This window comes from Pygocentrus nattereri, chromosome 16, assembly GCF_015220715.1.
Source record: "Pygocentrus nattereri isolate fPygNat1 chromosome 16, fPygNat1.pri, whole genome shotgun sequence".
NCBI classification, from domain to species: Eukaryota; Metazoa; Chordata; class Actinopteri; order Characiformes; family Serrasalmidae; genus Pygocentrus; species Pygocentrus nattereri.
The window spans coordinates 7,401,163-7,415,022 of NC_051226.1; the positions used below are offsets into that span (position 1 = coordinate 7,401,163).

At 41.0% G+C, this 13,860-nt stretch overlaps 1 protein-coding gene across 13 annotated transcripts in view; it reads right to left on the bottom strand.

Moving 5' to 3' along the window:
• Nucleotides 1–13,860, bottom strand: part of add1 (adducin 1 (alpha)) — a 74,929-nt gene that overhangs the window by 24,488 nt on the left and 36,581 nt on the right. For 9 of the 13 annotated variants that reach the window (XM_037546212.1, XM_037546210.1, XM_037546216.1 and 6 more), the window contains exons 4-10: nucleotides 12,458–12,609; nucleotides 11,034–11,114; nucleotides 8,645–8,794; nucleotides 7,728–7,871; nucleotides 5,926–6,024; nucleotides 4,976–5,149; nucleotides 3,019–3,366 (exon numbers count right to left, since the gene is read on the bottom strand). In XM_037546212.1, the coding sequence (XP_037402109.1) occupies nucleotides 3,019–3,366; nucleotides 4,976–5,149; nucleotides 5,926–6,024; nucleotides 7,728–7,871; nucleotides 8,645–8,794; nucleotides 11,034–11,114; nucleotides 12,458–12,609 (1,148 nt within the window). The remainder of the gene's footprint in view (nucleotides 1–3,018; nucleotides 3,367–4,975; nucleotides 5,150–5,925; nucleotides 6,025–7,727; nucleotides 7,872–8,644; nucleotides 8,795–11,033; nucleotides 11,115–12,457; nucleotides 12,610–13,860) is intronic. The other 4 variants (XM_037546213.1, XM_037546211.1, XM_037546221.1 and 1 more) reach the window with 1 other exon arrangement.

Consider the following 13,860-nt stretch of genomic DNA (forward strand, 5'->3'; position numbering starts at 1 on the left):
GATTATATAAAATAGTTTTTTGCTAAATCATCTTAATAGTATTGTAAAAAGATTCATTTTTCTATACAAGCAACCCAACAATGTTTCCAGCACCTATTATCTATAAACAATTCAGCCGAAAATGGCAGGAGTGCAACACTTACACCTATTGACAGTTTAACTGAAACAGACTGAGGAGCTTTGTAATAATGGCTAAAGAAAAAAAAGAGGGGAAAATAAATAAATAAATAAATCAGGAAACAATTCATTTAATGCAAAGCTTTCTAACCTAAATACATAAATATTGTATAATTTATCAAAAATATATTAGCAAATTAACAAATGTCAGTACAAAACTATATGCACTTTATGTTCATAATTTTTATAGCAAGATTCTGATGAATATGTGAATAAAAACTTCAAAACCTCATTAGTTTGGGGGTCTTAGTTGTTAAACTAACCCCCACGTGTGGAGGCTGTACTTTAACCTGGCCAATTCTCTTAATTGATTCTCTTATAATTAATTCTTCTTAATTCTCTTATATACAGTGCAATGTTACAGCCACCAAGAAGAGATTAAAATAATATAGATGTGAATTCTGTGCCTTCTACTTACAATAAAAAGGTTATTTTTATGATATTAAAAGTCTTCAGGGTGAATCTGGAGAAATAGCTGTCTGAATGCTGTAATCATTCACAGATGCCGTTTCTATGATAACACCAGTACATGATCAAAAGCACATTTAACTCTAAGCACATGATATATCCCCGTTACGTTTCTCCTGCGTTAGGTTATTCCTCACTTTCCCCTCCAGACAGAAATAGAGGAGCTACTGTCTAAAAAAATTAAGTGGCTACCAGTTTAAATAAGAGCTATTCAGGAAACACCCTTTGAATACACCATTAAGGGCGTCAATGTGAGTTTTCTCTGCCTGTGAAGCGTCATATGGATCGTTTACCACAGAGAAACGGGTCTGTCATTTTTAACGGCTTGTGTTTATCTCCTCTTGGGAGGGGATCAACACGGCTCTTCATGGCTAACTGAGTTTGTGATCTGCTCCACCGAACCTTAACAGATAAACAAAAGGCACCACGAAAAGCGTAAACAATAAACAAAACCAAACCAAACAAAGAAGGAAAGTTGTAAAAGCACAAGTGATCAGCCACACTCACTTCAGGCACATGCCACGCCCTCCCAGAGCACCAGGAGACCAACCACAATGCATCTGATAAGTCATGCAACACCGCATGCACTGGGCAGCTAGAGAGCACCCTGACAGCCATTTGGCTGATAGGGAGAGGACAGAGGGGTTTGGCATTGTGAGAAGACGGGATGTTTCTCGGGACAGATATCAGAGCAGGAAAGAACACATAGGCTGTGACCAAAATGGATCTCAATCTGCATTTTAGGCCTTACTATGCCTAATTTTCTCCATATAAAAACCATATAAAAAAGTTGAAAATGTAGAAAATACTACCATCAACCAAAACAGCAAACATTACAATTAACTGCACTAAAATTAGGTTTTACTTCATGCTGGATGACTGACCTTAGAAAAGGCCTCAGTCCTGATTAGTCAATTGAAGCTGAGGCTTATAATCATCTTAAATTCGAACTGACAAATAAATAATTGCAATTAAAAATGTAATCATTTTAATTTTAATTTAATCATTTTAATTTTCATTTTAATTCAAATTTAATTTGGGGCAGTCGTGGGCTGGAGGTTAGGGAGCTGGCCTTGTGACCAAAAGGTTGCCGGTTTGGTTTCGATCCCGTGTCCTTGAGCAAGACACCTAACCCCCAATTGCTCCCCGGGCGCTGCGGATTGGGCTGCCCACCGCTCCGGGCAAGTGTGCTCACTGCCCCTAGTGTGTGTGTGTATATTCACTAGTGTGTATGTGCTGGTTCACTTCACAGATGGGTTAAATGCGGAGGTGGAATTTCCCCGCTTGTGGGATTAAAAAAAGTATCACTTAACTTAATCGTCTTTTTTAGGTTTATTGCATTTAGCGATCAAAGTACAAGTATAAATCAGCTGATCTGCAATCTTGTTTTCTAGCTGTCAATGGGTAGTAGCGCCTAACTGCTGACAGAACGGCTCAAACTCAAATAAACAAATACAACTGCCCTATAATAAACTACACTGCTGCCCCTTAAAAGTATTAAAGAACCAAAAAAAGACAGTGGAACTTTTGTTGCTCTCATTGCAATGCTAGCTTTACCTACCCCACCGCTCTCTCCTTTCTACTTATTTACTTTAGGTTAACTTTAGCTTTAGTGCATGGAACCTGGATATTACCCTAGAGCAGCAATGTTAGTTCAAGATCTTGAACTTTTAGAACTAGTGCAGGTTTCTCCGGTGCCCTCTGCGGTAGAGAAGTGATTTTTTATGTAAAGCTTTGGAAATTACTTGAAGTCTGATGATTTAATTATTAGGTTTTTTTTTTTTTTAAACTAGAAAATATCCCAATCATTTTTGATATCACCCAGGCCTAATTCTGATTCATCTTCAGTGATGAAAATGTAACAAGATTCATCTACTGATTCATGTATTTTACCCTTGCTTATACTAACCAGTTCACTCTATACAGCAGAACACTAATAAGAGAATAGGGATCAATTTCAGTCACAGTCCTCTGCTCAACAGTGTGGAATGTTTTAGAGGATCAAATCAGAGGTTTGCAGAAATACGAGACACCACACTGAATCTCCACCATCCAAGTCAGAATGCACTTATTCTGACTGTGGTGTTAATCCACCGTAAGCAGTCACACAACCACCACCTCACACATCGGCTAAAAGTGAAAAAACTACAGCGAAATGTTTCACCAAGAGGGAACAGTCAGTTCCTTTGTTTGCCAAACATCTTGGAGAGGGAGATGTGAGGGAGAAGCAGAAAGAACAAGGAAAATCTACAGACTGTGTTAAGAAATAATCGCGCTGTTCTGCCCGGGTGTCGGGGTGCTAGCCAGCTGCCACAGACGATCATTCAGTAGCAGTACTGTTTCTAAACTATGAACAATAAGGTAGGCACAGACCAAGCAGTTGGTTATACAGCTTGGCACGCAGACACCGGACGAGAGAGACTGCAGCAAGGGTTTGACGTGATCGTGTGTTATGTTCGTCCACACCTTAGTCTTCGCCTTGGGGCTGCCGCTGCCTTCCAGGCCCTCCTCGGAGGCCTCGTCTGGCCGGCCGGCGTTCAGCCAGCGGTTCTTGTCCCGCTGCTGCCGCTGGAAGCTGTGCTTCAGCGGAGAGCGAGCCCCCGAGTCGCTGTCCTCCGCATACGAATAACCTGTGGTGGAAGGCGGGATCTCTACATCACTGTACTTTTTAGCTTTGTCGCGCAGAGCCGGGCAGCGATACGGGTAGCCGGTCCTGTAGCCCTGCAGTGGAAGAGAGAGAAAACGGAGGAGAAGCAGTTTAACAGCATCATTATTAACCAGTGGTAATATTTTTACAAACATACCCAATCATGCCCCTTTACTGAATGCTCCAAGGTCACTCAGGGGGTTTACAACTTGAAATGCCTCGTACATTTTTAAAACCATTTCTCACTCATACACTGTTAGAAAGGTTCTGTTCAGGTACATTTTCTGTTCATCAATGTAGAAACAATATAAATGATCCCTCAAAAGGTAAAACAATGGTTTTACGTTCCAATTGTGGACCTCATATTAGTTTTTCCACGTGAAAATATCATATTTATACCTAAAGGTTTAAAACAGAACAATAAAATTAAAAGCCTGGAGGCGAGACGGGGTGTGTGGATAATGGTTCAGTTATGTTCCCTGATTAAGGTACTGAGATGTACACCTGAGGGCCCCATCCCAGTGACAAGAGGGCCACTGCCCGAGGGATGGTTTCACACCTTTATTATTACTCGAGAGTGCAGCTCATGGAAATAAGCCCAGAAATTGTGTGGAAACTTTCAGTCGATATCACATTTGTGTTTGTAAGTAGAAGAGGGGATATTTTATTATGATTTCCATTTGATAGAAAGTTGTTTTGTGTACAAAACTGCTCTGCCATATTTTGTAACATCAGAGCAAAGAAAACACATTTCTATCACATTGTTGTACACAAATGTTTGGCTGCACTTCATTTTTTCCCAATATGTTAAGCTCAAATTTAGAGAAATTGTAAAATAAAATTTGCACAGAAGTGTCATATGTAAGTGCCAAAGAAGTCAGTCCCAACTTGGAGAGTGTAAAGTAAAGATAAATTTACTGGATTTAATTTACTGGATTTCCAGTGTTTTATTTCTCAGCGCTGGTGCTGTTGGAGCTGCATCTTTGGGGATTCAGTCCTGAATATTCAGATGCTCTAAACAGGCTGTCCAACCTAGAATTACTGCTACAGTGAGCTTTTCTTTCCCAGCGCTGTCACTTTAAATACTACAATAACATCACAGCAAACCAAGTACCCATCAGCCCCTCCCTTGACCCCCCTCTGACATTTGAAGCCTGTAATGAGCTTTATTGTGTTTTAGTGTTTCAGTAAATCCTTCAGTAAATACTTCAACTTGAAGCTTCACTCTTAACACTGGAGGAGGCTTTAGTCCAGTAGGCTTCACTTTACTTAGAGCGGACTAATACAGCTTATGAGCTCTTATAATTAGCTATGAACAGTATTTATAATGCATCATGTTAACAATTCATAATGCATAATAAACATGGCTATAATGTGTAATGCATTTTAATAAACATTTACAACCATGTTTATAATGCCTTATGAATGCATTATAAAATGTTATGAATCTGTTTATAGATGCATACAAGAGGTGACATTCATAAAAAAGTGTGACCAATAGGTTTAATTTGGGTGTTAAAACTGTTGCAAGCTCAGTTCCAGCAGCAGTGATTTATACTTATGTTACTATATTTATTTTGAGTTCCCAGGGTGTTCCTATGACCCTGCTGAGGTGAGCTGGGAACTTGAATAAAACAAGTGCGCAACAGAGGGAAAAGCTGTGGGAAAAGCTCCACATCTCACCAGATTATCCAGCATCCGCATGAGGGCTTCGAACTCCTGCTCCCCGACCTGCCACTTGGGATGTAGGCTCGTCCCGTCTCCGACTGGCTCTGGGTGACGAGAACGGCTTTTATACTTGGTGGGGTCCAGCATCACCAGATTATCAGGACCACCTGCACTCGCCAGGGTACGCACCTGAAAGAAATGCCCATATTTATAGAGATGGTCTGTCAGGAAAGGTTTCAGGGAGGCTGATGTAGGAACGAACAAATGTAAAAACAGGGAATTTCAAGAACAAGGAGTTCTTTATTTTGATGGAGAATGTGCTGTAAATGGTTCTATATAGCACCACATAGGGTTCAGCTATTGTAACAAGCTTGATATTGTGACAACAGAAGAATCCTTTTTGGTGCTATACAGAACCCTTTTCAAAAATAGGGTGCGATATGGAACCATCTACAGCACATTCTCTATCAATCGGAACACTGTCATGATGTTAAGAACCCTTTAATCATCCAAATGGTTCTTTGAGAGTCCATGGTTTAACATAGAATAGGAATGGAAACTAAAGAACCCTTGAAGAACCATCATTTTAAGAGTGTACAATGCTAGTTAAGATGTACATGGTGTGCTGAATCAGAGCGTATGAAAGCTGAAGAGGAAGCACGTCAGCAATTAAATAAAATATGAAAACTACGGGGGGAATGTTATTCCTGTAATTCAGTCATTAACCAGCAGGTGGCATCAATTCTACTAATGTGTAGTACTGTCCTACTACAGTATTTCGCAGTGCTGCTCCTGGATTCCCCCTCTGCAGCACATTTTAGTGCTTCCCCTGCTCATAAACTGAATAGGTGGGTAGGGAAAACGTGAAAACACGTAATCTCCTGGACCAAGGCTGGGATATACTGTTCTAGCAGGAGTGAGAGATCAAGCAGTGTGAATGTAAACACAACGATGGGCAGTTTTACCTGAATCTCACAGGCTCTGACCAGGTTGTGGATGTAGTAAAAAGCCTCTTCCACTGTTTCTCCGACTGAAACCAGCCCGTGGTTCCTCAGAATTAGCACCTAGATGCCAAAAACAAACATATAAATCAAAACAAAGACACAGTCTCTTCTGAACAAGCATACCTTGTCAAGGCAAAAATTAAGCTTTTGAGATGCATTTAAAGACTTGTAAAAGATGTTTATAGTACATGATTTCATATGTGAACAGAAATAAGCTTGTGTTTGACAGACTTAGTGGCTTCTTTTTCCAATCAATATGTCGGAGTAAGAAAGGGAGTTAATCAACACGTCTTTTTAATCAGGTAAATCTATCTTCTGGAATTTTCTCAGCTTTTAAGCGCCTGGCTATTGCACGAACACGTAAATAATGAGTAAGAAGGTTAAAAAGACATGTTATCTCAAACTATCACCAGCAGTAAAGTTAAAAAAGAAAGACTTTTATCCTATAATTAGCCACACTTAGCTCAATCGGAATAGAACACGTCCATGTAAACACCTCAATCAGAACAGACTAGTCTGATTGAGGCCATTCGGAATACAATTTCTATCAGACTGAACGAGGTGGGTAATCCTGTAAATAATCCATTAAACAGAAGAATAATATCCATGTAAACCCTGAATCTGATTACACTGCCTATCAGAAAGCTTAAATACGTTCTACATGTCATAGTGAAAGTTTATACCGTTCGACTTGGCGGAGCAGTAACTGGTCTGCAGAGGAGACAAAGTTTATGCTCTGAGTGCTAAAAGACAACGGTGGGACGGATGTCCAGCTTATGTGTCTCAGAACACAATCTTCCTCTTCGCTTTCTTTAATAAGGACATGTGAAGGACATTTTCCTGACATTTTAAAGCAATTAAAAACACAAGCGCTGCTCACTGCTGCTCATCTCACTGACTAGACTCACGTGATGTTGGTCGTCACAGAGCACACTCATAATTTTGGATCGGATTATTTTTAGTGTGTATGAAAACAGAAATTTTTCCATCAGAGTGTTAAGTAGAGTCAGCATAAACAACTCCGTCTTAATCTGCACTCATCGGCCATATAAAATAATGGTTTATTTTATTAGGTTCAATTGCTTGTTAATACAAATAGCTAATCAGCCAGTCACACGGCCGCAACTCAATGCATTTAGGCGTGTAGAGGTGGTCAAGACAACTTGCTGAAGTGCAGACCGAGCATCAGAATGGGGAAGAAAGGGGATTTAAGGGACTTTGAACGTGGCGTGGTTGTTGGTGCCAGACGGGCTGGTCTGAGTATTTCAGAAACTGCTGATCTACTGGGATTTTCACACACAACCATCTCTAGGGTTTACAGAGAACGGTCAGAAAAAGAGGAAATATCCAGTGAGCGGTCAGTTGTGTGGACGAAAATGCCTTGTTGATGTGAGAGGTCAGAGAAGAATGGGCAGACTGGTTCCAGATGATAGAAAGGCAACAGGAACTCAAATAACCAACCAGAATCTCTGAGGAACGTTTCCAACACCTTGTTGAAAGTCTGCCATGAAGAATTAAGGCAGTTCTGAAGGCAAAAGGAGGTCCAACCTTTTACTAGCAAGGTGTACCTAATAAAGTGCCCAGTGAATGCATAATTGGAATGTATTCAAGCTGACTGGCAAAAACCTCTGCATGTAAACATAGACACTACCACAGAACTATGAAATTCTGATTGACTGTATTGACATTAACAACAGCTCTTAATAAGTTACTGTCGAAACTGTCCTTTAAGAATAATGATGCAGAAAATCAGTATATAGTACCTTGCTGGTGGGGCCGAGGTTTTTCTGTATGAGGATGTTCTCCTCCTCATCCACCAGGATACCGTGGTAGTCGTGGTAGGTCACCTCCCCCAGAGACAGAGCCTCAGGAGAAATGGGCAGGAGACCGCACTTCATCGCAGATACCTGGAGGAACACAAGCCGACGCACGGTCAGCTACGCCACTCAGGCGCACTTAAACAAATGAACCAACATGTCAGTGTTGACAATAAATAATGTGTGTTATTTTCTAAGTTTAGATAAAATGAGTGAAAGGACATTTCGATGAAACTCCAGTCTAATAAAATCCTTATGAACTGAAATGTTTTATTTTTGAACCATTGGGCTGGGCTGAAGGTGAAGAGATGTGTGTGAACAGTGGACTGCAGAGACAGTGGAGATGCTTGTTGAGCTCAGAATAAATAGTCACCATCAATTTCAAGTCAGACATTAGACATGTTCACTAAGCTTCTCGTATGTGCATAAAATCAGGGCCGGTCAAGTTTCGTGTCACATGATAATGGAGAAGATCTGGGAATTTGGAGTCTTTTTCATAGCTGAAACTCAATAGATATGTTCCCTTATTGTCTAGTGTGCATGTCCTTATAGCAAAATAACAGAAAATTCAGTAAAAGACAGAAGTTAAGTGTGCGATGGTGTCTGTATTCAAAATCTGAAGTGTATGCCCAGCTTTAGCTATTGGTTTGGTTTCCGTGCAAACAGTTTTGTGTGGTCTGAAAATTCCTGATTTAAACCAAAATCTCACATCCACATCCATTTCAAATCAGGCTTGAATTTCTGTGTGAGACAGCACACAGAAATTAACTGACAAATCATCGACAAATCAATTGACTGAGCATTAACCATTATTTAGTTAACAATAACAAAGAATATAAGCCAGTGGGGAGCGCAATCGTTACCGCGGCGCCAGCAGGCGTGTGGATGTGAACGATGCACTTGACGTCGGGCCGGGCGGCATAGATGGCGGAGTGCAGGGTGAAGCCAGCCTGATTCACACCCAGGTTAGTGCTTCCTCTGTCCACAATCTCCCCCTGCAGATTTATCTTCACCTACGAGGAGACAGGTGAGCACAGGTGTGCACACTGTTTTAGACAAAAATCTATAGGACAACATACATCGCTGCTATAAATAAGTCTGAAATAGAAGGAATGTATAAATTAACATCACTCAAAGCAAAATCTTTCTTTGAAAAACAGTTTAAATCAAGCTCATGCTACTGGTGAAGATGGACAAACATGGGGGAAGTCAAAAATGAGATGTATAAGTTGTTTTATAATTGCATCCTGGCACTTTAAATTAAAATCAAATTAAACTGCCAGGCGATTCCCACACCTTGTTGTTTTTTATACAGTGAACATTGAGAACAATGTGCTATCTATTGCTTTAATGTCCACTAAAGCAATAAGCCACAGTTCACAGTGATTTTACCACAGTTAAGGGGTGTTGTTAACCACGAGCCAAAGCACACAAAATGTGATAAAATACACTCACTTAATTTCACTGAATGTCACAAAACATTTTGTCCACCAAACACTGTAGTGTGGCATTTATGTGTGTTCATATCAAGCATTTTTAAACAGCTTCAAACACTGACTCAGCGATTCAGACATTAGAAGTGGAATGATTTTTTTTTATATCACCTATAAATGTGCCAGAATACACAGAATAAGTCAAGAAAAAAAGATTCTACACTGTAAAAGTAATTACTGGTAAATAAAAAATAAAAGTGAACCTGATCTAGCACCAACAATATCAGACAGAGAACACATGAAAGAGAATAGAATGAAACGAATGAACAGACAAAAAAAGACACAAAATAGAAAGACACAAGAGACAAAGAGATCGAGAAATGAGAAAAAGGAGAGACATGAGAAAGAAAAATGAGAGAAAAAAAGTGATACATTAGATGATACAAAATGATACATTAGAAAAGAAAACAAATGCAAAAGAAAGAGAGCAACACAGACAGACAGGACAAACAAAAGAAAAAAAGAAGAAAAAGAGATTCAGGGAGATGAGAGAGAAAGAAACAAAGAGAGAAAGAGCGAGAGAACAAATGAAAGAGAAAAAGAAAACAAGAAATACACAGATGGAACAAACAAAAGAGACAGAAAAGAGAGAAAGAAAGTCAATGAAGAGAGATAGTGAAAGACAAAGAAAGAGAGAGTGAACGATACAGAGAAAAAAGAATGAAATACAGATTCACAGAGACAGAAGAAAAGAGAGAGAAATGAGAAAGAGACAGAAAAAGGGAGCATGAGAGAGGGAGAGCGAGGGAGAGTGAGGGAGAGACAGAAAGAGCAAGAGCGAGAGCGAGAGCGAGCAAGAGCGAACGAGAGAGAAAGCGAGAGAGAAAGCGAGAGAGACAGAGAGAGAGAGAGAGAGAGAGAGAGAGAGAGAGAGAGAGAGAGAGAGAGAGAGAGAAAGCGAGAGACAGACAGAGCACAAAAGACAGACCAAGAGCGCGAGAGCGAGAGAGAGAGAGCGAGAGCGAGAGAGAGAGCGAGAAAGCGAGAGAGAGAGACAGAGAGAGACAGAGAGAGAGCGAGAGCAAGCGAGAGACAGAGACAGAGCGCAAAAGACAGACCAAGAGCGCGAGAGCGAGAGAGAGAGAGCGAGAGAGAGAGCGAGAAAGCGAGAGAGAGAGACAGAGAGAGACAGAGAGAGAACGAGAGCAAGCGAGAGACAGAGACAGAGCGCAAAAGACCGAGCACGAGCGAGAGCGAGAGAGCGAGAGACAGAGAGAGAGAGAGAGAGAGAGAGAGAGAGACAGAGAGAAACAATGACTTGGCAAAACATCTTGGAACAGCTTCACATCAGAACGTTAAGCTTCAGTGACGCTCAATTTTAGAATGATGTAACAAAATCCACTAAAAGCTGAATAATTCATCACCAACTCGCTGCTCTCTCTCAAACTGGGATATAAAGATGCTAAAACCACCTGTTCACCATCCTTCAAAGTCTAATATGGTGCTTATATAAGCTGTTCAGACGCCCATTAGCAGCGCTCTCACTGGGTGCTGTGATGTCAGCTGTATAGCACCTCCTCTCGGGTTAATATACAGTATTTGAGCTGTTTCAGCTTCTTTTAGAAGCTCAGCTTTAGTGAAGTGCTTCAATTAAACACAGTTCATTTAAGAGATCAGAGGTTTTGAAAGAAGAAATATCAGACTGGTATCGGCTGATCCTGCAGGTCTCAATATCAGTACAGATAAAGAAAATGTGGCGCCTCAAATTTCAGACACTTATTAAACTTCTAAGTCAAAAATAAAGAGGGCGGAGCCTTACCAAACTGGAGGCGGAGACTTCGCTGTACAGAAGTCCAAATGGGACAATCAGAAAACGCTCCTGTTCAGAGTTCAGTCTGACCTGAGGATGGACACACAAACGCAAAGGTTAAATAACCTACAGCAGCAATAAATATTTGATGATGATGATGATGACAATAATAATAATAATAATAATAATAATAATAATAATAATAATAATAGAATATGATCATTTATAAATAAAAAAAATGATGTAAGAATGCCAATCACTGACATCTTCACCACTTTTAATGAAACCACAGTTCTGAGGGAAGATTCACACTTCTTTAATCAGCAGTATCATGCCTATTTGAACTGACACACATCTGGCACTAAGGCCCAACCCCATTTCACCCCTCGCCCCTACCACTTAGCCCTACCCCTCTGTTTTGCGTGTTCACATCTAGGGGTAGAGTGTCCCGACTTTTGAGATAGAAGGGTAGGGTGAAGTGTTAGGGCTACATGGCCCTCCAAACGGAGGTTTTTCAGAAACCGGCAAGATGGCTGCACAAGTGACCAAAGAAACTCACAAGTTTAAGGTTTAGCCCCTGTTTAAGGTGCATACCCTCTTTGAAGGCCTATGATGTCTTCAATGTAACTAAAGCCCAGGAGTGAGGAGCTAAACTTTCCCCTCATCTGCTATCACTCCAGACAGGCAGGGTGGCCTACAAGGCAGCGCTAGAAGCTGTTAATGAAGCGATGCTCTTTTTATTTGAGGGTCCCATTTTGTCGGGAAGACTCAGGGTGCCATCCATGCAATGCAGGCCTCACACCAAATGACTTTTCAAACGATTTCACAGAAACCCATCTCTGAATAAAATCAAGAGAGTCTTGCTTGAGTCGCGCATCATCTCGACTGTTTAGTGTGAGCAGGTCAGGAGACAGAGAGAGAGAGAGAGAGAGAGAGAGAGAGAGAGAGAGAGAGAGAGAGAGAGAGAGAGAGAGAGAGAGAGAGACATTCAGGCAGAGAGAGAGACAGACACACACACACAGAGAGAGAGAGAGAGAGAGAGAGAGAGAGAGAGAGAGAGAGAGAGAGACAGACAGACAGACAGACAGACAGAGACAGACAGACACACACAGAGAGAGAGAGAGAGAGAGAGAGAGAGAGAGAGAGAGAGAGAGAGAGAGAGAGAGAGAGAGAGAGAGAGAGAGAGAGAGAGATGTTTATGGTTTAGTTCCTAACACCCAGTCATCAACGCTGAATCGCTGCATGTTGTGTCTCTCTCAAAATCTGAACACCCCAAGTTAAAATTAATGTTTTACTAAGTGAAAATAAGTTAATCTACAGAGAACACATATGAATATGGCATTTTTCTGTGAATTTCCGTGCATAATTTCTATTTCTTTGTGAAATTTAACATATAAGACACATAAAATATAAAAAGAGCCAGAAACACTCACCGTTAAGTGGTTATAGATGAGCTGGGACCAGCCGAACAGGTCGGCCAGACGGTAGAAGGCAGCGAGTTTGCAGCGCAGCAGTTTCTCTCCTTTCTCATAGGCGATGGAGTCAGAGCCTCTGAGGTCATTCACTGGGGTCACCATACCCAGACCTACAAAAACAACACACACATGAGATTAACAGACTGCCTACAGTATGTAATGACTTGATGAAATGGACTGGTGCACTGTGGAAACGTGTGCTATGGTCTGAGTCAGTCTGAGTCAGACTGTTTGCAGAAACAATGGACGTTGTGTTCTCCTGTTGCCAGCATAACGTTCTAAAGACAATGGCTGTGTTTACATGCAAAGATTTTCACCAATCCGACTGAATACATGCGCTTACAGATGAAGACTGAGGTGTTTATGCTCACTCTATTCGACAATCTGATGGAAAATCTGTTTTCATGCTCACTACAAGTAATCAGATCCAAAATTATGTCCATGCTTAGAGAACCACTTAGTGTAGATGTTACCATGACAACCAGCATCATATGAGTCCAGTCAGCGTGAGATGAGCAGCAGTGAGCAGTGCTTGTGTTTTTAATTGCTTTAAACTGATATCAGACTCATGGAAACGTTCTTCACATATCCTTATTAAAGGACGGCCAAGAGGAAGATGTCGTGTTCTGAGACACATAAGCTGGACGTCCGTCCCACCGCCGTCTTTTGAAGTTCAGAGCATGAACTTTGTCTCCTTTGCAGACCAGTTTCTGCTCCGCCACGTTGAATGAAATTTTCACTACTGTGCGGCGCAAATTATCAGAACATACTTAAACTTTCAGACTGGCAATGTAATCAGATTCAGGCGTTTACACAGATACTGTTCTTCTATTTAACAGATTATTTACAGGATTACCCAGCTCGTTCAATCAGACAGAAACTGTATTCCGAATGGCCTCAGTCAGACTTTTCTATTCTGACTGAGGTGTTTACATGGACAGAACTGATCCGATTGAGCTATTAGTCGGATTATTAACGGATTATCAGGCTGCAAGTAAATGTGGCTAGTGTCTGTCATGGTATGGGGGGGGTAAGACTGGGGGTAAGAACCTGCACATCCGTAAAAACATCATTCATTCTGAACATATTTTGAATAACACGTTCTGCCTTCTAAATGACGTCTTTTTCAGGGCCTTCCATGCTTATTTCAACATGACAACACCAAACCACACCCTGCACGTGTTACAACACCATAGCTGTGTGATGAGAGAATGCAGGAGCTAGATTGGCCTGATGCAGTCCAGAACTGTCTCCCACTGAAAACGTGTGCAAATCACAACAATGAAGGCCCTGTCTGGTTGTGCAGCTTATGTGACTATAAATAATTCCACTTTCAAAACTGGATCTTGTAGTGTCTTTAG